Source organism: Aphelocoma coerulescens, chromosome 2, assembly GCF_041296385.1.
Source record: "Aphelocoma coerulescens isolate FSJ_1873_10779 chromosome 2, UR_Acoe_1.0, whole genome shotgun sequence".
NCBI classification, from domain to species: domain Eukaryota; kingdom Metazoa; phylum Chordata; class Aves; order Passeriformes; family Corvidae; genus Aphelocoma; species Aphelocoma coerulescens.
In genome coordinates this window covers 147322599-147346179 of record NC_091015.1, presented here as the reverse complement: position 1 = coordinate 147346179, position 23581 = coordinate 147322599, and the positions used below count along the sequence as shown (strand labels likewise).

At 39.6% G+C, this 23581-nt stretch overlaps 1 protein-coding gene across 8 annotated transcripts in view; it reads left to right on the top strand.

The window, feature by feature from the left end:
* Positions 1-642: 642 nt before the first annotated feature.
* UBR5 (ubiquitin protein ligase E3 component n-recognin 5) overlaps positions 643-23581 on the top strand; it is an 82045-nt gene continuing 59106 nt past the window's right edge. For 6 of the 8 annotated variants that reach the window (XM_069005272.1, XM_069005269.1, XM_069005266.1 and 3 more), the window contains exons 1-6: positions 643-740; positions 18208-18252; positions 18725-18806; positions 18982-19058; positions 19844-19963; positions 23047-23236. In XM_069005272.1, the coding sequence (XP_068861373.1) occupies positions 679-740; positions 18208-18252; positions 18725-18806; positions 18982-19058; positions 19844-19963; positions 23047-23236 (576 nt within the window). In that variant the 5' untranslated portion in view covers positions 643-678. The remainder of the gene's footprint in view (positions 741-18207; positions 18253-18724; positions 18807-18981; positions 19059-19843; positions 19964-23046; positions 23237-23581) is intronic. The other 2 variants (XM_069005273.1, XM_069005271.1) reach the window with 2 other exon arrangements.

Sequence of the window (23581 nt, the reverse complement as noted above, 5' to 3'; positions counted from 1 at the left end):
GGCACCCCTGGGGACCAGCACACTGAGGCCTCACACATCCACACCCCCGCTTCCTCCCCGGAGCCGCCCCAGCCAAAAGGAAGCGGCTCCGCTCCCACCTCGCTCCCGCCCAGCGCCTCAGGGACAGCCGCGCGCGCCGCCCGCCGGGAAACCGCACTGGGGCGGGGGGGAAGGGAAAGCGCGGGGGGGCGGGGGGCAGGAGGCACGTGGTGCTTTACGTCCCGCTGGCGCAATGACGTCATCGCGCCCCGCCGCGAGGGCGACGCACCGGGCCAATCGGCGGCGCGCTTAGTGGCAGGGGAGGGAGCCGCGCGCGCCAGTCAGCACGAGGCTTGCACGCGCGCCGCCGCGCGCGCCGGTCAAGCCCCGCCCCTTCCCTGTCGCGGCGCACGGAGGGCGGGGGAGGGGGAAGGGAGAAGGGCCCGCTGGAAGCCAAGATGGCGGCGCGTGCGTGAGCGCGGCGCGGGCCCAGCTCCGAGCGGCGCCGTTGCGGCCGTTCCGCCCCGCCCCGCGCCCGCAGCGCCGCGGCCGCCGAGAGCCCGAGACTCCGCCGGGCGGCCGCGAACCACCCGGGGGGAGGGACGGAGGCCGAGAGCCCCCTCCCCCGCCGCCCCCATTGTGTGCCCGGCCCCCGCCCGCCCGCCTCCCGCCGCCGCCGAGGGGGCACCGGCGCGGAACATGACCTCGATCCACTTCGTGGTGCACCCGCTGCCGGGCACCGAGGACCAGCTCAACGACCGGTGAGGGGAGGGGCCCCCCGGGGGCGAGGGGAGGGGCCCCGGGGCAGCGGGGCCGGCCCGACCCCCCCGCCGGGCCGCGGTTCTGCCGGGTCCCGAGGCGTCCCGCTCCGAGAGGCCTCTCCCGGCGGCCGCCGCCGCCAGCTTCGCCCCGCGCGAGGTTGGGGGGGCCCGACCTTCGCCGCGGGCCCGGCGGGGGCTCCGGCCGGCCAGGGAAATCCCGGCGTCCGGCCGAGGAAAGGGGTTCCCGGGGATCCTTGGCCAAGGAAGTGGGTTCCCGGGGATCCCTGGCGGAGGAGCGAGAACGTGTCCCTATTAATCAGGGATGGAGCGAGGCAGACAATGCGGGTGGGGGATCGCGGTGTGTTAGAGAATGACGGGAGCGGGGATAAAGGCGGCAGCGCTGTCACACGCAGCGCCGGTGTGCGCGCTGCCTTCCCCTGCTCACGCACCGGGTGTTCGATACAAAAGGAGGCCCGATCTCCAAATCACTGATGGTGTGCAGCTTGGCTGAGATGGGGATGACAGCTGCCAGCCTGGAAACCACGCAGCTAACTTTATGTAGGATTGGGGGAGAGAAATTGCAGGATGGGGAGAAACTGGAGTGCTTGGGAGAAAATGAATCCGCGAACCAAATTTTCTTCACTGCTTGACGTGTATTTGACAGCTCTGTGTGGCTGTCAATTATTTCTTCTGTAGCAATTGCTAATGGTATGTGTAATAGCTTGCAAATTTTACTTCTGCTCTTTTACATAGGAATTATTAAAAACCTGTAACTTCATCTTTAATTTCTCACCAATTTATGCGTGAATAAATCGTGATCTTTAATCATCACTGGATAGAAACCTAAAGTCTTTTTGCACTAAAGATAAATGTTATTTAATGATTCTGAACAATATTTAAATGTTTGTAAGTCTTAAAAGCATGAGCTTTTGGTTATAATCCCTGGTTTTGATACTACCAGGTTTCAGAGTAGGTCAGGATCCAACTCACTTCACTGTTGTCTGTAGTTAGGTCACTTTTCCTAGACTGGTCTTTGCTCTGGCATTTTTAAGATGCCTCTTAAAACAGGAGAGGTTTTGAGAGTGTATGATGAGGAAAATAGGTCGTTTTAAAGACAGAATTTCTGCCTAACTGCATTATCCATATCCTTACACAGGGAAAAGAAAACATAAAACAGGTCCAAAACCTGTGTATTTTTTTCCCTTGATAATACATTTTACAGAATCCTGCTTCCTGGGAGGCCTACCTAGCCATTCCTACAGGATTGATTTGCTTTCTCCATAAGTACTACATTCAAATTTGGCATAGACTATCTTCCTTTAGAGTGACAAGCTGAGAGATGATGCTGTACTAGGAGTTCTTCCACTTACTGCTTGCACTGTTTTGATTTGGAGTAAGATCTAGGGCTTTGAACTTGAAAGGACCCCGGTGGGTTTTCTTTTTCTTTTCTTTTTATGTTGATAGGCCCTTGGAAAACGTTTAGCATGTAATTATCACACTTTGCTCCAAGTGAGAGAGCTCATCTGTTTTTTCTTTAATGGTACCTGTTCTGTTGACATATTGATATAAAATACGAGTCCCCTTCAGTCTTCATAATGCTTTCTTTTTTTTTTTTTTTTTTAATTTTTTTTTCCCTTCTTACCACAGCAGCATCTCTTACAACTACTATTTGATACAGGAAGCTTCAAAATGTGCAGTAATTAATTTATGGAGAAAGCTGCAGAAGTGCTGTTAAGTAGTGATTATTCTGAAAAATCAAGTGACTCCTTGATCTGAGCTGCAAGTCAGAAATTTCGACTTCATAAATATAATTCTCTTAAAAGTGCAGTAGCTGTGTATCAGAACTTGTAATGCAGTGAAATCAGAATGATTCATAAATAGGGTTGAGGCACACACATAGATGCTGGAAATGCCAGTTCAATTTTATCAGTAGCATTGCTGCTTATTACTATTCTGTCAATGTAGATCAGGATCTAGATAGCTTAATAAATTCTCATACACATACTCATACAAGTTAGGATCTTGGAACGTCTCTTGTATTTGTGATGTTTCTTTCCTCTCTCACTTTATAGGCATTTTTGAGTCTGTGCTGCAGCCAGTGGTCAGTCAGGGTTTTGTTCTGTCTGCATTCTGAATGATAGTTTTCTCAAAATCAGATTTTGGGATCATAAATCTACATTGTATGCTTCCAGTGTTATGTGTCTAAGGAATAATCACTTACAACATGAGGCATTTATCAGTGCAATCCCTGTGTGTTCAGGATACAGGACACTTGAATTTTTGTAATCAAGTATTTGATACAATATGCTTAATAATCAGTGTAGATGTGTTAAGGAGGTGAAATGTTTTTGGAAACCATCCTTCTCCTGAAATATTGCTCTGCTCTTAAGTAGTTGACAAAATGCGAGGAAGTAGTTTTTTCCAGTTTGGTTTGGTGCATTTTCTGTCATTCTGTTCTACAGTTCTTACTAGGTTTTCTGTGTAATTTGTTATCCTACTTATTCATGCAGCAACTGTAAGAATGGTAAAACACTTCAAAGAAAAGAGGAAAAAGTAACTGTAGAACCACAAATAATCAGAGGACTCCTGAGCACATCTACTCATCATCTCAAAATACTTCTTAACTAGCGTTTTTGAGAATGTAGGTTAATATTGTACCTTGATGGCAATTACTAGTCCTCTCTCAAATAAGCTGAAACGATGTTGCCTTCTTCACTCAGATGTCTGGGAGCTGGTGACACTGAAGAGAGTTCACAAAGGACAAGGTTATATACTTGATTTTGTAGTTGTATAAGAATTCATCTTTTCAATTGGATACTAGGCTAAGCTTTTGTTTAGGATGAACTGAGGTAATTAGGGTTTTTCTGGTATTTATTTAGGAAGATAGGTAACTTGGAATTTTTCCCCCAAGCAATTTGTTCTCTGCAAACTAAATATGAGGAGTTTATTGGGAGAAAAATTTGGTATGGCCTGCAGTTTGAGAAACAACTCCATAGAGTATTTGGGATGTAAATAATTAATTGCTTTAATATTTGAAAAAGATGTGTCCAGCCTCTACTGCAGTGGGTGTTAGGTATGTTTTGTCACTTAGCCACCTCTTTCAGGGTTGGAGACTTTGTGCTTTGTGGAAGAAGTCTGACACAGTTTCATAGATAGGTTAATCTTAGTAAATTCTTCTTAGTATCTTTCTTAATTTTATGTTGGGTTAGGAAGTGGGTGTAACCATGACAAATAGCCTTTTCTCTGCTGTTGTGAAACCTCACAGAAGCAGTTTAACTTGCAGCTTTCTGGAAGGAGAAGAGGAGTCTTTCACCTTACATAAATGGCTTTCCGTACATGAACTAACCTTCAGGGACAGGATTCATCTTAAAGCCTTGACTTTGTTTTTACCTTGTACTTAGAAAATTCTTGGCAGCTAAACCATTAAAGTCCTAGCATAGAGTAAGATGTAATTTTTGAAGTGGTCATTGACACAATGTTAATGTGGTCTTTTCTCTCCTCCTGAAGATGAGATGTAATGAATTTGGTTAAATAGGGGGTGTTCTGAATTTAAGATGAGTGTTCAGAAGTGTCATGTAGTAAGTTTTCTGGCAGTAACACCTTTGACACACCTGACAAAAGTTAATTTGAAGCTTCAGTGAGTCTATACGTAGAGTCAGCTTTGGGGAAAGGAAGGATGATCTCGTTCTCACATGACTTTGTTTTCCCTTAATAATACATTCAGTGCCTGTCTCTGTTATTTGAATGTTTAGGCTTTGCCTGAACTGAAAATTTAAGTGGTGTACTTTGCATTGCCTGCATTGTTTACACTCTGATAATCAATTTATGTGGAAAAAAACACCTAGCAAGAACATACCTTTTTAATCTGCACATCAATTTAAGGTACTGTGCAAGTGATCAGTGGATATGTGGCTGGCAAACACCTCCCTGCCTTGCATTTACCGATGAGCAAATCTGTTAAAAATCTCAAGCAGATGTTGCTGGAAGAAGCTTGCATAGGGTGTGGTATGGCTGTGCAGGGAGCCAGCAGGGATGTGGAGCTGGTGTCTTGGCCCCTGTGCTCTCTGCAGGAGCCATGCACAGAGAGGGAGAGAGAGCTCCTGATAATGCAAGTGTTGGTTTAGCCCTGAACCCCCTCTGCTATGTCCACAGGCGTGCTGGGAGAGTGCCTGTCCTCTTGGGTGGAGGAAGGCAGCCTGAGCACAAACTTCTCTGCTGTTACTTCTGTGTGATCTGCACTGCTGCCCCAAGTTGGGGAAAAGAAGGGATTGACTGATGCATTCTTAAACAGAGAACCTACAAGTTGTGTCCAGATAATACAGTACTTATTTTAGCTTAAGTGATTTATTTTGGTGTACTTTAAACTGTTCCTAATCTACTTTAGCAAAAGTGTAGGTAGCTTGCCTCAAACAGGTTTAATTACTGGAAAGCCCTAACTGATGTAGTACTTGAACTGCCTGAGTTGCAGCTGCTTGATGAAACTTTAGTAACGGGTGAAGTGTTGAACTTGGTTTTAGGATTAGTTTCTTGAAAATTTAGATTGACCTCTTTCAGAAGAGAATGAGGGAATGGTATGACTGTCATGACATTACTGTTATTATTATTATTATCATCATCATCATCATCATCAGACTCTTAGTTGGAAACACTTGTAAAAATGAAATGGTTTGGCTGTCTCAAAAGGTTTGCACCACCACTATGGTAATATAGACTGTTATAGGATTCATATATGCAGCAGTGCATTAAGATTTGATTTTACTTAGTATTGTTACTTAAGAACAGTAATTTAGGAAGGTAAACATCAGAATTTACACATAAGTGTTATTTCATGTCTGGTTGAATATGGAAAGTTACCTATACATAGGCTGGTATTCTGGGCCTTTTTGGACATTGCTCTGCCAGGATCCTCTTCTGGTTCAGTTGCTTGCTATACCCCAGATCCTGCTTTTTAGAGAGTACGTATGTAATTGTCTGTGAATATTCTTGCTGAAACTTTCTCTTGAGATGTTGTAAGTCAAAATAATTGCTCTCTTCTGAAGGCAGAGGTTTGTTTTCCCTACCTCTTACGTTGCACTAACTGTAAGTTTTTGATCCCATAGGAAACTGACTTAATTTGCTAAAATGATATAAAGATAGCCCTGGTAAAGTGAAGTAAATACAATTTAGTACATTATGAAGTTGAACTGGTTTATCTCCTTGTTGAGTGTGCGTCAGAATATTTTGAAAAGTGCTGCAGGAGGGAGAGTTGGTAGTGTAGAACAGGGAAGAGGAAGCAGGGTTGAGTTCCTTCCATTTTGAAAGCAGCAAGTTTATTTTGGCTACTGTAATGTGAAACTGTACTGTGAATATGATCTGGGCTGAGAGTAGTTGTGACCTGTCACAAGGAATTTAGTAAAATAGTAATTGGGGCACAAATGTTGCTTCCTTTTTCCTTCTCAAGTAATATATAAGGTTTGAGTATATTTGTTGGACCAATGATAAAGTAAGACTAATGGACTAAGATGTCAGTAGCTGTATTTCAAGGTTGGCGCTGCAAGTCAGAGTTGTCAGAAAACAACTTTTTTAATTCTAAGAACAGTAAGGTATCAGCCAATAACATTTATGTGCTAAATATTTGTAAAAGTTAAAAACTATAAAAAATAAAATACATTTGAGGTAAATTCTGGTATAGTATCTATTCATGAAATATTCTAATTGCCATGTAGGATGTTTGTAAAATTTGTGATTAAATCATAAAATAGATGTAAAGGGTATGACACTTTCTTTCTTTATCTAAAGCAGATAACTGTTCAATACACAATTATATTTACATGAAAAACGACTTTATACTTGAGGAAAAACAACCAAGGATGTACCTAAGCTTGGCAAACTGTATTGTGTTGTAGCTGCCTTTTCACGGTTGTGGCAGTGTTAATCATTTGTGACTTAAATAGGCAGTATTATGTATTTGAAACTTAGGTAAAGAAGAGAAGGGGTTCAAGGTATTTTATTTTTGTGATTACACTAGTAGCAATCTAATTGGCAGTTAAATTTGCAAAATGCTTAGTGTAAAAGCTGCTGTTTCATCTTTCTCTGCATCAACAGCCATTTATGCAGGAAAAAAACATATACAAAAAAAACTACTTGTGCTTTTCAGTTGTACAGACTTTTTTAAAGCTTGCATTCATTGAAGTTCACTCAGGATTTGGCTCTGAGAAACAACTCCACATAGGAGACTGCAGTAGTTGGCATCTGTATGTGCCCCAGAGAAAATGAGAAGACAAGGCCTGGTTGCAGTAGTTAGAGGATTTTAAATTGAGAGGAACAATTTGGAGGAAAAAAAAAAGTTGAAATAGATGCACAAATCTAATTTTCATGGTGCACATGTGTATTTTGTCCAACACCCTAAGCCTGACAGTTTAAGTGAGGATGACACAGCATTAGTTACTGCACTACAGGAATAATTACCTGAACTTCAGATCTTACTTGCTCTTTCTGACATAGAACTATTTTGACAATAAACTCTGTGCTCTATTTCTAAAAGTCTTTCTGTGCTTAAACAATGCAGTCAACCAACATTGCTTCCTTTCCTCTTACCCTTCCCTTCCACAGTAATTAGTATTTTGCTTCAATTTAAAGAATTTTTTTTGTTTTATATGAGAGCACATACTCACTGATACAAAGTTATGAAGTGTGGCAGTTCTGAACAGTTGAAACATACAAACATACTGTAAACCTAGTAGAAAGGTTTAAGGTGGGAGCACTGGTCATCTGCATTTATGTAAAACTGCCAGTTTGGTTCCTAGTGAGGAGTGATGTAACCATTAAATTTGCTGTCTTTGAAAATTTTGTCTTCATCTCACAAGTCTCACTGCTACACCCAGCACTTGTCAGGAGAATTTCTCATACTAAGTATGCTTCACCTTGTCTTTCAGCAAATCCTTGGTGCTGCACTTTAAAGTGCAGTGTGTTTTACAGTAGCAATCCATGTTGGTGCAGTGAAATTTTGAATATTTGACATCCCAACTTGATTCTTTTGTTGCAGTTTTAAAAATTACTTTTAGTGTAGCATCTTACGGTTTGTCTTATTGGCTAGTTTTTGTAATCCCAAACCAGTTGCTGTTGCGTTTATTTCTCAAATTGCTTACATCCACAGTGGAGGTGGAATGTATATTTTCTGTAATGTTGGTTTGGACAGCTTTTCATCATTAAACTGGTTACTACCTTTAATCTGAAAAGATGCCCAAAGATATTTTGGTCTCATCTTTCTGATTTAGTTTTTACATTATGATGTTTTATTAAAGAGTGCAGAATAAAAAACTTTGAAAACATTTCCATGATTGGTACTATTTTGGACATTAACTGTGTTGAGATTTCTTGCTATCATTGTTGTTTTATTGCCAGCCATGAGGTCTGCCAGTTTAATTTGTGACAACAGTAGTGTAACTCAGCAGATGACGGTACCAAGGCTGCTGGAGACTTCAGTAATCTTACGGAATTTGTCTTCAGTAAAAAAAAAGCCCCCCCTCCAAAATCCATATTCAAGAGAGTGTGTTTTTTGTTTGTCAAATGAATCAGTTCAAAATATCTCGAATAACTGAGGGTGATTATACCCTGCAGCTGTAGTTTGCCTATTCCTTAGAAGATAGCCCAGAAAGAAACTGCTTTGTACCCAGGTCTTGCTGGTGTTACTTTCTGCAGCATGCTTGCCATCATCTCTAGTTAAGCTGGATGCTAATTTTGTCTTTTTCTATGCGCTATAGAAGTAGTAGTTGATTAGTTTAATCCAAATCTGTGATAAAACAGCATTTAAAAATTTTGCTTACAGTCTTTCATTATGCTTCATTCTCTATTATCCATTATGTTTCCTCAGCCTCTCACCTTGTTCACCTTTGGGATGGATTATCTCTCTATATATGTAGGTAGTTCTGATACAGTGAAAAGGATCTTGATTGGGATCTCTGAATTCTACTAAAAATTTTAATTTCACTATGTAGGTCTCAGTGTGAAGTCTGACATTGAATTAATACAGACATGTTTGTGCTACAGCATTTTAACCAAAAACTTAACTGGAGAATAAATATTTGCCTATGTGAATAAAGTTGAGTGTACACCTTACTCTGTTGTTGTTTGAAGCTATTGGGGTCTGTCACTTCCTTCAGTAAGGGTGGTATGATTTTAATTTCTTGTTCATTTTGCAAAATTAATTTTCTTAAATGTGTCTCTGTGTTTATTCTTTCATTTATGGTATGAAATTTTTGCTGTTCTCTATCCAGCCTGAAAATGGTCAGAGCTACATTTTTTCTCTCTCTCCAGTAAATATCAGGAGATGTTCTTCTAAAGAGAATTTATGGCTTTTAATCCATTTCATTTTTTTTTAGCATAAGTGAGTTATTGTCTGATCTTTAATGAAGATCTTTCTTCGGTTGTTGGATCTCTTTTCTTTGGCTTTGACCACAGTATATTATTAACAGGTTTTTATTTTCTCATTTTCCTTTCTTTTTAAGCCATTGTATACACAATTCACTGACTTTGACAAAATGTATCTATCTCTAGAGCAGTAATTTAGAGGTACTTAATTAAACCTTCAAATGATACAGATCATAGCATCTTGTCATTGTGGGGCAGATTGGGTAGGCAGAAGGTAATCTGTCCAGGTGTGCCCTGCTCCTCATGGGAAGGCTGGGGAATAACAGGCAACTGTTTTGCTGGAATGTACAAAGTTTGTTTTTTTTCTCTTGTGGTGCAGAATCTGTATCTGGCAAAATTGTTATCTGGAATAATATGGCTCTAGGCAAAACGTGAAGCAGGAGGTACTCAATGTGCTGCTTCATGAGTTCTTCTAGGGCAACCAAAACACTGGTTACGCTGCGGGATGCATCTGGAGTTTCATGGCTGGGGCACAGGCAGATGGAAAAAAGAATCTTTTTTCTGGCAGTGCAAAAAAGTATTGGGATGAGCTGTGCACCTCAGAAGCTCAGGTTTATTTTGAGTTATTTTGCCTGCATTGTGCATTGGACAAAGTGATTTGGCTTGTTTTTCTGGCTTGGTGCTTGCTCTCTACTCTTTATTCCAGGCCTCAGTCCATTCCAATCTAAATCAAAGATGCAGTGTCTGAGAGAAAGGTTTTGAAGATGTGTTTTTAGTGGGAGACAGAGCAGTGTGAGGAGGAGGTCTGGTATTTAAAAGGCAGTTTTTAGCAAGTTTGAAAAAGGGACATGCAGATAACACTGTGATGTCAGAGTTTTTGTTGAATACTTCGAGGTTTGGAATTGGACGAATTGGCAAGTAAAGAACTGGACATGCTAAGTGATCTTTCCCTGTTGCTAAAAGTAATTCAGAATGAGAATAAGGTCATTGGACTTTATAGAAAAGCAATCAGAATTCAGTTCTTGTTTGTGCTTTGTTTTTAATAAAATCACTTGTACAAAACATACAGTTGCTTTTCTCTAGTCAAGACATAAAGTGTTTAATAGTGTGACAGTTCTTACTTTTAAAAATATTTTTATAGCATTTGAATGCTCCAATCAAAGGCCATTTTCCAACTTTGCACAAAGTGATCGCAGCTCCCAAAAGCTTAGAGGAAAGGAAAATGATGAAGAGATGATTTGGGTTCCTGCAGTAGCCTCAGCTGGGCCCAGAACCTGGCTCTCCAGGCTTTAAGCTGGTATGCTGGTAAATTCATAGCCTCCCTGGTGGCTCGTAATTAACTCCTGAAGGAGCATTAGCAATCTTACCATTATGGGACACAGAAGAGTTCTATGATTTTCAGTGACTGGATTTTTATTTTGATAGCGTTTTTTAAAGTGGAATCACTACAGCAATGTTCTGACTGTAAAAATAGGATTTTTTGCTTTCTTTGCCATAATGGGTTCTTTCAATTTTCACTCATTCTGGTTAAACAAGTGTACAGCTTCCCAGCTGTATTTTGATTTGTTTGTTCTTCAGTGTAGTGACACTGGCTCATGTTATTATTATGTGTGTATTTTTCAAGTATCCTTGAATTTAGAACCATGGGGTTCTAAATTCCCATTATTCATGTTTTATTATCACAAGAGGATATACTTCCTAAAATGATGGATAGTTAAATAGTTTACAACCATAATTGTTTTATGATTCTGAACTCACCCAACTGAGTTGGTTGATCCAGTTGTTTAGCTGTTGTGGTGTTCTGGCTAAAGAAATAGTCTTCTGCTAAATATTAACCAAAACAGCTGCAAGGAGTTTGTGCAGTTGAACAGAATGTGGGACCACAAAATGATGATTTGATGCGTTTTGCACCAGAGAACAGATTTCTGTCTTTAACATTGCCTGGATTTGCAAACTATACTTTTGGAAATCTACTGCCATAGAAGGGCCTCAGATTGAGGCTGACTCATTCTCCTGTAGTGTGTTTCTTTTTCCCCAAAAACAACGCTAGGTGTTCAGGCAACTTGTAGCTGTAGATATGCTTCCGTACTAAACCCTCTAGATAATGTGCTAAATAACATGTAGGTGTGCTGTACCTCCTCTGTGGCAGTCCTGTCAGGATCATACCATTTGTGATTTCTTCCTCTTCGTATTCAGACTGTTAACTACAACTTTTTTTCAGAAAAAGGGCCATGCTGTTTCATAGCTTTTGGGTGTTTGCTTATTTATAAAGCATGATTGACTTTGTATTCCTCTTGAGCTAGGCTATGGCCATCCTTTGCACTGTTGTGTGGAGTTATGGTTCTGGGGTGGTTTTTTTTCAGAGGGGGATGATTTCAGTGTCACTTAAATGATAAATCTGAAGAAAGGATGTAAGTAGATTCTGAGCTAGAGGAACCAGTCACTCAGCTTAAAAATTCATTGCTAGTTCACAAATTCTACAGGTGTCTGCCCCAATCTTGCTGTTCTTGCTAAAGAAACAGAGTACTTCCACCTGGATATTTAAGTACCCATGTTTTTTTTTTACTGAATGTCTAAGTCTCTGACACTTTCCTGCCTCATTGGTGTAACTTTTTTCCTGTGCCACTGACCTTAGAGGGATTCTGTATAGCAAAACATGAACTCCTAGCTTTTCAGTGGCAAATCCCCTCCTTTTGCTGCTGTGCCTTCAAGTCAAATATTACATCCTAAAGCATTAAGTCTTCAATATCAATTGCAGAATGGCTGAAGTTGGAAGGGACCTGTGGATATCATCTGGTCCCATTCCCAGGCAGGGCCGTCTACAGCTGGTTGCCCAGGTCTGTGTTCAGATGGCTTTTCAATAACTCTCAAGGGTTGAGACTCTACAACCTCCCTGAGCACCCTGTGTGAGTAATTGGTCACCCTCACAGCAAAGGAAATGTTTCCTGATGTTCAGACAAAACCTCTTGTGTTTTGGTGTGTGTGTACTGCCTCTGGTCCTGTCACTGGGTGCCCCTGGAAAGAACCTGGCTCTGTCACCTTTACTACCCTTGGTTTAAGTGTTCATATATGTTGATAAGATCCCCCCCTCAAGCTTTCTCTTCCCTAGGCTGAAGTCCCAACTCTCTCAGCCTTTCCTCTTTTGAGAGATGCTCTAGTCTCTTAATCATTTTATGTCCCTTTGCTAGGCTCTGTCCAGTATGTTCATGTCTCTCTTGTGGGGAGCCCAGAACTCCAGATGTGGCCTTATGAGTGCTGAATAAAGAGGATTGTCTGCCTCAGCATGCTGGTAATATTTTCTCTGTTGTAGCCAGAATGCCATTTGCCTTCTTTGCTGCAAGGCATATTGGCTCATGTTCAACCTGGTGTCCACCAGAACTTCAGGTCTTTTTCTGCCACGCTGTTATCCAGCTGGGCAGTCTCTGGCATGTGCTTGTTCTTGTGCATGTGGTTGTTCCTCCTGAGGTGCCGGGATTTGTGCCTTGCGTCCCCTTAGTGGTCAGGAGGTTGCTGTGCTTTGTACGGCAGTGTGACATCCAGCATATCCACCAGTCCTTGCAGTTTGGTGTCATCAGCAAACTTGCTGAGGGTTCCCAGTGCCCCATCATCTGGATTGTTAATGAGGATGTTGAGCAGGACTGGACCCAGTTTTGACTCGTGGGGCACATGGCTTGTCACTGGCCTCCAGCCAGACCTCATGATGCTAATCATCACCCTCTAGACCCAGATGTCCAAACAGTTTTTGGTCTGCTCATCCAGGCTGAACATCAACAGCTGCTATGTGAGAATGTTGTGGGAGACAGCATTAAAATCCTTGCTAGACAGCATCTACTGCTCTCTCCTTGTTCTTCTATACAGCGATATGAAATCTTCCTTTTTTTTTCTTAAAACTAGAACTAAAACCCATGCTTACATTCTCTGTAAGGTGAAGAAAATGGGTAAGTAATTTTACCTGCCTCTACAGTGTGTATTTACCTCTGAATATTAGCTATTGATGGGTATCTGTGTTTAACCTTCTGATGCTGTTGCTACTATCCTATTTTTGCTAATTTTTCTTGTCATGCTTTAACCTTCTTGTGGGCTAGCTTATACCTAACGTAGGTCATTATCTACATCAGTGTTGTTATATCATTAAATAGTAATGGTCTACTGTTAGAGAATTTTCATTCTCCAATCACTGTATTACCTGAAGACTTTTCAGTGATATTGCAGAAAGCTGTTTTTAGGACGTTAATTTGTTTGATGTTTGTCATATTGGCATTTTACTGCAGATAACAAATTCAGCACAGTGTGTTACTTTTGTTCCAGAGAGAACTATTAAGTGGTCAGAACTACTTTTATCAATCAAACTGAAAATCCTGCAAAATAGGAAATAAAGTTTGGGAGCTCTGTTCTGTAAACTTGTGTTGGCTGATACCATGAAATACAAGAAGAGCTGTTCAAGTCAGACAAGAAGTCCATCTTCTTTTCCTCCTGTTTGTGGCAGATTGACAGGAGAACAGTGTTAGAATAGGGCAAACATACAGTGATGCTTTTCCAGCTTCTAAGAATTTGCAGCTTGGTGATTCCTTGAGCAGTAGGTGTTGGTTTAGTATGTAATAACCAAATAGTCCTAATTTATAATTCTTGAAATGTGGAGAAGACACAGTGTAAGCCATGGTACCCCTGATTAGTGACTGAATAGAGCAATGGGTTTCTTTGTCATCTAGTTCATTTCAGTCATCTGTGTATTATAGTCTAAACACGTTATCCCACTACCCTGCTGAGTAGTACTGGTTACCTTGGAGCCTGTCATTTTGTACTTGTGCTCGAGATTTTTTTTTTTTCTTATGTGCATTATTTTCTACAGATAATCTTATTGGCTGCTTTTGTGTGGTACTTTAGCATTTGATTTTATGGATTCTTCCCCCTTCCTACCCAGACTGACTTAAAACACAGTCTAAATCTTCATTTATTCCAGTAGGAGAAAGGTGTAGCTGTGGAAGGCTGTCTCTTGGAAGCTGCTCTCTAATGTTTGAGATGGCAGTCGGGGGCAGGATCCTTTTGTATGCTGTATTGTGGCATGGAAGATAGCTGGGTGTGACTTTACATCAATGACAGCATCTAGCATCAAAGTTACCCTGGGATTAGGAAACAAAGATAATCACTTAAGCTTTTCATTGCTGTCCATTTTCTGCATTTCTGAGACTGTTTTTGTGACACTGATAGACAGGCACAGGAGCTCATTTCCATGTGATTCAAGACAGGCAGGTGTGACAGGTCTTTGATCTGGAGGCTGTGCAGCTCTGCTGGGCCAAAACCTGTAAATTGGCCAGATAGGTGCTTCTTTGGATCTGACTTGCTGTGCTCAGAGCATTTCAGGGTCTCAACTGAGGACCAGGGATGGATGTATTTACCTTTTAAGTGTTGATAGGTATGTAATACTGTTCCCCAGTGCTTAAATTGATTGTGTCATATGGGTGTGTCCCCTTGGGTATCTGCTTATTATTATTATTATTGTCCTTCCCTTGGAAGAGCATTGTAGCGGTACTTGCATACTTCTGTCTGCTCTGCTGTGGAAGTCTCATAAGTTTGTTGGCTTCCAGACTTCACTGACATATTAAGTTGACTTAAAGAGGCCTGATCACTTAGAAAAATCTACCAGGCCTAAAGTAGCTTTTTTTTTTAATTTCCCTACTTGAAGTTGTTCTTCATACCAAGCTGGTTTTGGGGTTTTGGGATGTGGGGTTTTTTGTTTGGTTGGTTTATGTTTTGTTTATTTGGTTGTTTTGTTTAAAGAGTACCTTTTCTTCCTCTGCGCCTCTTACCTTCAGTATTTTGAAATGGAGTTTTTCTGTAACTTTTTTGCTTTTTTGATCCTAACCCGCTTTTATAAAACAATATGTGGTGGAAGGATTGGTCCTGAGATAAACTTGTCTGGAAATAGAAATCTTCTTTGAGAAAAATAATGTCTTGTGATGAATAAAAGTGCCATGTGGGAAATCTGAGCTGTGGTAGTCCTGACCTAGAGCCTTTTTGGTTGCTTAGTTTGAGCATAGATTCTTTCTATTCTGATTGGTTTCTAGAGGCTAGAAATTGGAGCTGCAAAACTTGAAATTAAAGAAATCCCTACTTGGCTTGTACAAACTGACTTTTTTTTCCTCACAACTGTTTTTGGATTCATTTCAGTAATAGTATTCAAAGAATGTGTGTCTTGATACAGGAGCCATCATCACTAAACTTCCTGTCTAAAAGTGTTGCCAAGCCTAGTGCATTTCTCCAAAAACTTTTGTGATCAAGATACGTGTTGCTTCTAACTTTGTCCTTTGAAATAGTTTAATTGCTTTTAATGAGAACTTTTTGAAGCATAGTTTGTCAAGGCGTTTGTATTGGAGATTTCTTTTACCACAGAAAGGTTTTAGGGAAAATGTTGACCTTAATGTGAGAATTGACTAAATCATCTCTGCCTGTACCTCTTCCTCCAGAACACCATCAGTTGAAATTATTGCACTGTATTATTAAAATTAACCTGATTTTAAATAAGCTTTTCCCTTCAGAGGGTCAGTGGTACAATACCCTGCAACTGTGCAGGCAGAAAGGCTTAGATTACTGCAGGAAATTATTTCAAGTTTTTATTTGTACAGAGAGATTCTCCATACAGAGTATACAAACACATCTTTCTGCTTTGTTCTTCTTTTCCTGCTGGTTTGGTTTTGTGACTGGTGTTCATGTGAATGCTGGTGCCAGCACAAAAAAGGGGAGGAATGAGGGTGAAACCAGCGCCACAGGAGGGAACAACTCCAGTGGTGTTCTGCATCAAATTCAAATCCTTGTGGACTTACAGGAGCTTATAAGAAGTACTTGTTAATTTTGCTATTACAGCAGTTGCATATGAGATGGTTGAGGCATGAGATAGTTTTTACTTTTTTTTTCTTTCTATTAGAGGAGTTTAGTACTTTCAGCATTGTCGCTTATATCCTTCTCTGCTCCCTCCCTTTAAAGACTGATAGCAGCCTCTTCAGCAATGTTAGATCTCTTTTGGCCTGTGCTTGTTGTAGATGGACCTACTCTCTTGAGATTGATGTTACTCGTGGATTCATTGAATATTCTTAGCTTTCTGAGCATATTTCTTTCCTATTACTGCATTTTTTTTAATGGGTATAAAAGGAGCTAGGTGATTTTTTTCAAATTTAAATACATCTATTTCTTTGGTAGTGGTCTGATCTTGTGACACAAGACTTAGATAAGGAAGCTTTAAATGTTGCTCATAAACTAGTCTAGTAACCATCTCCAATAAAGTACTGATTTTTTGCTGTCCATTTTTCTTAAAGGCAGTGCAATGAATTTAAAGGTAGATTTTCCTATTCTATAATTATTACTCATGCTTGCCAGGAGAGAAATGTTAATGGGAAACTGCTCAGGATTCCTGTGGGAAACTGTTAGGTGATAAACTCAAGACATGAAACTTCAGGGATGTTTAACTTGTCAGATATTATGCAGCAATCCCTGCTTGCTGTATAAAACCGTATGATAAGCTGTGGAGTGTGTGCTGTTCAGCTTGGGGTTCATTCCACAGTCTCCCACAGTAGCTCAGTTGTGTGGGGTACCTTTTGCACAGATTGCATGGGAAGTTTTTGTTTTCTCTTTTGCTTTTGTGGGTTGTTTTCACAGAAACCTTATCGGCATATGTACTCTTGGCCTGTGTGAAGTAGTTGTGGCTGGAAATTGGGAGTGTGAAATTGCCTACTTACAAACCGGCAGCTTGGCTTGGATAGCAAAAGGCAATTCTGAACATATTCAATTCCTTCCTGCTTTCTTCTTTTCACTATTCCTTTCTTCTTGGGCTTGGAAGTTACTTCTACCAGTATAAAATACCTTGTTTCTCAAACAGAGATTTTTTCCTTATTTTTTCCCTCAGGGCAAATACTTTAAACACTGTTGATAATGTTAAGATTTCACTGTTTGGACCTCTAGTCTCTTTGTTTCTCATGCTCAGGGTTTGCAAGTAGCTGAAGTCTGTTGTCCATACTCTGTGTGTAGAAACTGAAATGAGGCAAGTAGAAATTAAGGATTTAAAGACATGGATTCAAACAGGGGAAAACAGTGCTAGTGTGCATGTCTTTTGTTAGGTTTAGAAAGGTGTTGTTGATTTATGCTAGGATGAACATGGTACCAAAGCTGAGATTTTTTTTCTCAATTTAGAAAACCTTGCATAATTTTTACAGAATTAATCTTGGTTTTATATCTTGATATAATGCAAATACTCTGACTGTAACTGGAAGCTCTTTAGGGCCTTTTTCAGATTGCTTGTCTGGGAAGAAAGGAACCCAAGTTTTAACTGACATGCCTACCTGATACCACTCCAGCATCTTTGCTTCCCATAGAGGATCTTTCCTAAGTGGATTAGAAATTACCTAGGAAATTACTCTGTTGCTTACAGTATCCTGTAAGCAGGAGTTTTATATGGGTTGGCTCTTTCATGTGTTCTGATCTTTTGAACTTTTGGAAGCATTCTTTACCTTTAGGAAAGGTGATGTTTTACATAACCCTAAAATAGTGATGTTTCTATGGATTGTTTCTTCTGCTAGTCAGAATTTATTGTTTGTCCCTTTTGCTGTTGGCTTTTGTACATCTGTTTCCTTGTGCTTTCTGTTTTGGGGAACTTAATGTCATATATTTGGCTCTTGCGTGCCACATACTTTCATTTCCTAGAAGATTATAATTCTCCTCTGGGATACTGTATTCAAACTTATACAAGGAAATACAAGTATATCTACAATTCATGGTCATTGCTTCATATGTTTATTTTGTGACTGAAGTGTAGATGGTTGTAACAAGGCCTGAGTAGTGTTTTTTATAGTGACTTGCAAAACACACAGAAATGCAAGCAAATGTTGGTTCTGTGGCTAAAACTTTGGGTAAAATTCCAAAGCAAAAAACCTCTGAAACAAAAGCCTGATTTGGAGCTGAATACTGTGCAGTTCTTAAAGAGACTCCCAGCACCAAGTAGTATTTATATTAAACTTCAATTAATGTGGTAGTAAGTTGTTCCCATAACATCATAAATATGCTGTACGAATGGATGTTGTGGACTGTGGAGTATGTCACCAAATAACAGCTTCATTTCTTCCTGTTTCAGATTAAGGGAAGTTTCAGAGAAGCTGAACAAATATAATTTAAACAGGTAAGGCATATCACATGCTGCTGTGAATCATTTAGGAACAATTTCTCTTAACAGCAACAAGAAACAGATGATTGTACTGTAGATGATGTAGCCGTAGAAATCATCAATGCTACTGATACTGAAGTCCAGAAATGCTTCAGGTAACACAGTTCAGATAACACAGGAAGAAAATGGGAGGTTTTCAGTTATGATAAATTATATGCAAATCTTCATTACAAAATGACTTCTTAATATGAGGTATAAACCCTGCTGTTTATTGCTGATCAGATTAAATGAGAACCATCATCTTTTAAGATCCTTTTCCTGCATTTTATGTGCTGTGTGCTTCAATTAATGCACACTTAGTCATTTTTGAAAGTTTTCCTGTTGGTAACCACCACTGTACATTTTTCCATCCATGCCCAACTTGATTTTTTTCCCCCCAGACTTCGAAAGTTTTAAAATGCTATAAACTCTCACTTTTTCTTTTCAGCCATCCGCCTTTGAATGTATTGGAACAGGCCACTATTAAACAGTGTGTGGTGGGACCAAATCACGCTGCATTTCTTCTGGAGGTAAGTTGCTGAAATCTTCTCAGGTAACAAACTTGAAACCATACAGTTAAAATTAGTTATTCTAACATTAAATTGATTAACACTCTTCAGTAACTGAAGACTTATGTTTTAATTTTTTTTGTAAACTTGACTTACATTTCAGTTTTAACACTTGCTTTTCTTGTTCTAAATACAGGATGGTAGAGTCTGCAGGATTGGTTTTTCAGTTCAACCAGACAGATTGGAATTGGGTAAACCTGAGAATAGTGATGGGTAAGAAATGCTTTTCTTCTAAGATTTTTTTTTTTAACTCAGTAAGCAGCTTGGCTGCTTTTCTGTTTTTGTTTTTATTTGTTTGTTTTCAAAGTAGATTTTGGAATGGATACTTTGAGTAGAGACACAGTGGTTATGGTGATGCAGCCAAACAGCCTAGCTTGACAAACTGGTGTAGGAAGAAATAGTATATGTGATTCTGAAAGAAGTGAGACAGGCTCTCTTTAACTTCAAGAAACAAACTCATCCAAAAATAATCCTTAAGAAATAATCTGTGTTAAATTGTTAAGCTTAATGTAGAATCCACTCTGAAAGTGGTCCCATCTGGCAAGGCTCACTTTCTAGACCTGTGGTCCTCGGTCCAGGTAAGTCCCCCTTAACAGGACTAATTAACGGTTCACATTTGAATTTAAATCACGTAATACCAAAGTAGCGTGCTCAGGTTTATGGATAGAACACCTGCTGATTACAATTTGTACATGTACACTAAAGGAAAACTTAGCACAGTGGCTAACTCAAATCACTAATTAGCTTAATATGTATTTACGACTGTGCTATTATGGATTGCCGATGTACGTAAGGTCTGTTAGGCATGCTTTCCACTTTCTTTTTCCAGTGTACCTCTTAATATACAGTTAGATTAGTTTGGAATATTCCCCAAGGGTGTTGCTTAAGCTGGTATGTTACCAGACTAAGTCCCTGAGAATTTCAACCTGGGATTCCAGGTTTTGTTCTTAACCCATTTGGGATTGTTTTGTGACTGATTTACCATCTTTTACTTTCAGTTCAAAGTTGAGCAGTGGCTCAGGGGCAGGAAGGACATCCAGGCCAGGCAGGACTAGTGACTCCCCATGGTTTCTGTCTGGTTCTGAAACTCTGGGCAGACTGGCAGGCAACACCCTTGGGTAAGTTTTGATAGGATTGAGGCTGCAATCTGTTTGTTCCATATTTGAGTATATGTGTATACACATATATAAATTGTATGCAGTATGTATAAGGGAACGTATAATCACAGCAGTTGGGTAGGTAGGGTATAACAAAAAAACCCACTTGATTGACTTGGTTAAAATAACAGACATTGAAGTGACCGTTCAGCACATAGGATACGGAGAGATCTTCATCTATGTGTGAAGAATAACTTGCTTTAGGCTGTGTTGTCTTCTTTTGAATGTTTTTTTAGTACCTTGATTTTTGAAAAGCAGTCTATTTCAGAGGGACACTATCAATTTAAACCATGATGGGTTACAAGCATAAAGTGAAATGAGTGCATTTATGCAGGAAGAACCTTCATTATGTGCTCCATTGTTTTGTGCCTTCCACTCCCTTGCCCCAAGTCATGAGTGGTGTTTTGATAGCTGGGATCCTATACGTAGTAATAAAAAAGGAGCATTTGGAAAAGGTTGTTTCTCAGAACCTTTAAAATTGTACTATATGCTAAATATACTGTATAGATCCAGTTTTCTTGTCATTAGACTTAAAATTGATGGTGTCCCTTTTTATAGAAAGGTAAAGTAATCTTCATTCCATAATGACAGTGATCTCTTTTGTTACATGTTTTTGTAAGACATGTCCAACTCTGCTGCTTCCTAAGGTTACTAACTGCAGTAAGGAGAATGCAAATGATTTAAGAGGAAGGAATGACACCTTTCCATTAATTTCCAGAAAATTTGTTGTTTTTTTATTACCAAATAAACTAATTTCATTTGGGCCTTAGTTGCATGAAGAATAACCATCCCTATAAGCTTCCCAAATTTTTTCTGAAATCGTCACACATCTGAACCTAAAAATCCATGTGATAAACGTTAAAGACAAACTAGTATTGTCATGTTTAAGAACTTATTGTGGGATGTGTATCACATTTTTTCCCTCGTTATTCTTAGCTAAGCATAATGTGTTAAAATTGTGTGAATCTTAGAGACCAACCCTGAAGTGTTCCTGATGTCTTCTCTTGAATGTCTCGGAACTAGGTAGTTGGAACGTCACTGAACTAGTAGAGTAGCAGTAGGCACTATAACTAGTCTGTTAATTGGAGGGAATAATTATGTTAATAAATTGAATCTGGAGCCATTCAAACTGGGGCTGTTATAGTAGATAACTGGATTTGGGAAATTGCTAGCATGCTGCTGCACAGTGGAGGGATGTGGTAAACTAGTAGGTGAACAGAAATGAGACGTAAGATTTCTGTACTGTGTTATATTTATTTTAGGTTTAGACAGCTTTGGCAATGGCCATGTCCTTATTCTCCTTAACAGGACCAAATTAGGACACATAGGGAATATTTGAATTATTACACAAATAGAAATGGTTTTAACTGTTAGATATCTAAATGATGTCATTGATAGTTTATAACTTAAAATAGAAAATGCATCTGTAGTATTAATATCTAATATGGAACCTTTTCGTTAACCCTATACCTCCCTGCAGAGGGTTGAATTGAGAGTTGCTCTGTAGGTAGAATTTGACTTTCCCTCAGCCCCATTCTTTTCCTCTCAACCACCTTCCCACCTTTAGAACAGTTTAACTAGCTCTTCTTTTTTTTTTATATGTCACATTCTTCTTTGTTGGTTTGTTTTTTTGGGTTTTTTTTGTTTTTTTTTTTTTTTTTGTTTTTTTTTGTATTTTCAATAGCATCTTTTTTGTTTTTTACAACTCTCTTTTTCACTCATGAGACAAGACTTTTCCTAAAGACATAATTGAATTTCTTTCTGTCTTGTCTTGTCATTGTCTGTGTGGTTGCTAGCTAGAATCCTGAAAATGTAGATGTGTCTGACAGGGCCTTGTCTTAAGCAGACATTTGAGTTACTCTGTGGTTGCAGGGTCTTGTTGGGAGGAAAAAGAAAACACAAATTAAAAAAGGGTGCTAGTAATCAACTGAAGGCATAAAATGCAAGACAAGTGTTCTTGCTTAATTAGCTGTTAATAGCTGCTTATGATAGACTTTCAATGTAAAATTATTAGATACTGTTTCAGAGATCGTATCTTTATTTTCATGTCTAATTTTAAATGTTTTTCTTGAAAGCAGTTTGAGACTTGAAGTGGTTGATAGAGGAAGGTTCTGCTGATACAGATTATTAAGTAGCAGTAATACCATACCCAATACCCTTTAAGGTGTATTACAAGATAAAGCTTAGTTAACCTTGAAGAATTAACTAGAGTCTCTTGTCTTTCATGGCAACAGATTATCTTGTCTTAAATCCAGAGCAGATACAATTGACACAGTTCTGTGGTGATAATTATTAGTGGATAGTTGTAATGATGGTGAGATGTCTATTTTTACAAATCACTGTCTTTTTGTTGCCTTATTTTGATACTGATTCATAGAAATGAAGAAACTGTTCAGTCAGTTCAGGCATGTTTTTGCAATGTATACAGTTGATGTTAATTTCTGCAAAAGGAATAGGTAAAAAGAAGAGTATCTCTTGATAGCTATACATGGGGATCAGAGAACTATGTAGTGTAAGATTTCTTTCGCAGTAGAGAAGATTACTTGATTTTTCCAGTGTAATCTTTACCAATTTCTTAATGTAAATCAAGTATCAGAATCTTTAGAAGACCCACCTAAGTATAGTGGTCTTCTGTCAGAGCCACTGACAGTGAAGTTGCTGCATGTGTGCTTTTATAACAGGAAATTAGCAGATGAGTGTTAGATCTTATGCTACTGCTACTGCTTTTAGAAAAGCTGGGAATTCATCCTTTTATGTATTTATGTATGTATACATCCACTCAGCTGTATGAGTAGGAAAGTGCAAGTTCCAGTTGGAGTCCTGTTCTTTTATTTCTTCTGCATATTTCAGAACTTTATCAGTTTTCCTGGTGTTCTTGTTCTTTCTAGTTTTGAGAGTTACTTTTATATGTTTGTCTATGAAGTCAAGCTGCAGTATTTTTCAGAGGCTATTTATAAGTTATTATTAATAAAACTAAAGACTTACTGAAGTGGGCCCCAAAGTATGCTGTTGTATTAAATAAATAAATATTCTAAATCTTCTAGAAGTCGCTGGAGTTCAGGGGTTGGTGGAAGTGGAGGAGGATCTTCTGGTAGATCATCTGCTGGAGCTCGAGACTCTCGAAGGCAGACCAGAGTTATACGCACAGGACGTGACAGAGGATCTGGGCTGCTGGGGAGTCAACCACAACCAGTGATTCCAGCATCAGTCATTCCAGAGGAACTAATTTCACAGGTATGTGAACTGGAAACTGCTTGTTGCCAAAAGCTTGGAGAGCTTCTCACAGCGTGTGCACAGGAATGTGTTGTAGTAGTGCCTTTTCTCCAAGGAGTAATGGCATATAATTGAAGAAATTGACTTTCCCTAGCTGACTTGGTTTTATTCTTATATACATAGTGGAAGTGATAGACTTCTGGATTCTAGAATTTTCATTTCCCAAACTTCCCCCAAGACACGTATATGTTTAATGTAGATAAGGAAGGCCATGTTTGGTTGCAGAGGAGAGATTTAGTGAGAAAATCAAATACTTGAGAATAGTATCAAACGTTAAGTTTCTTGAAGGAATGTAATGAAGGAGGG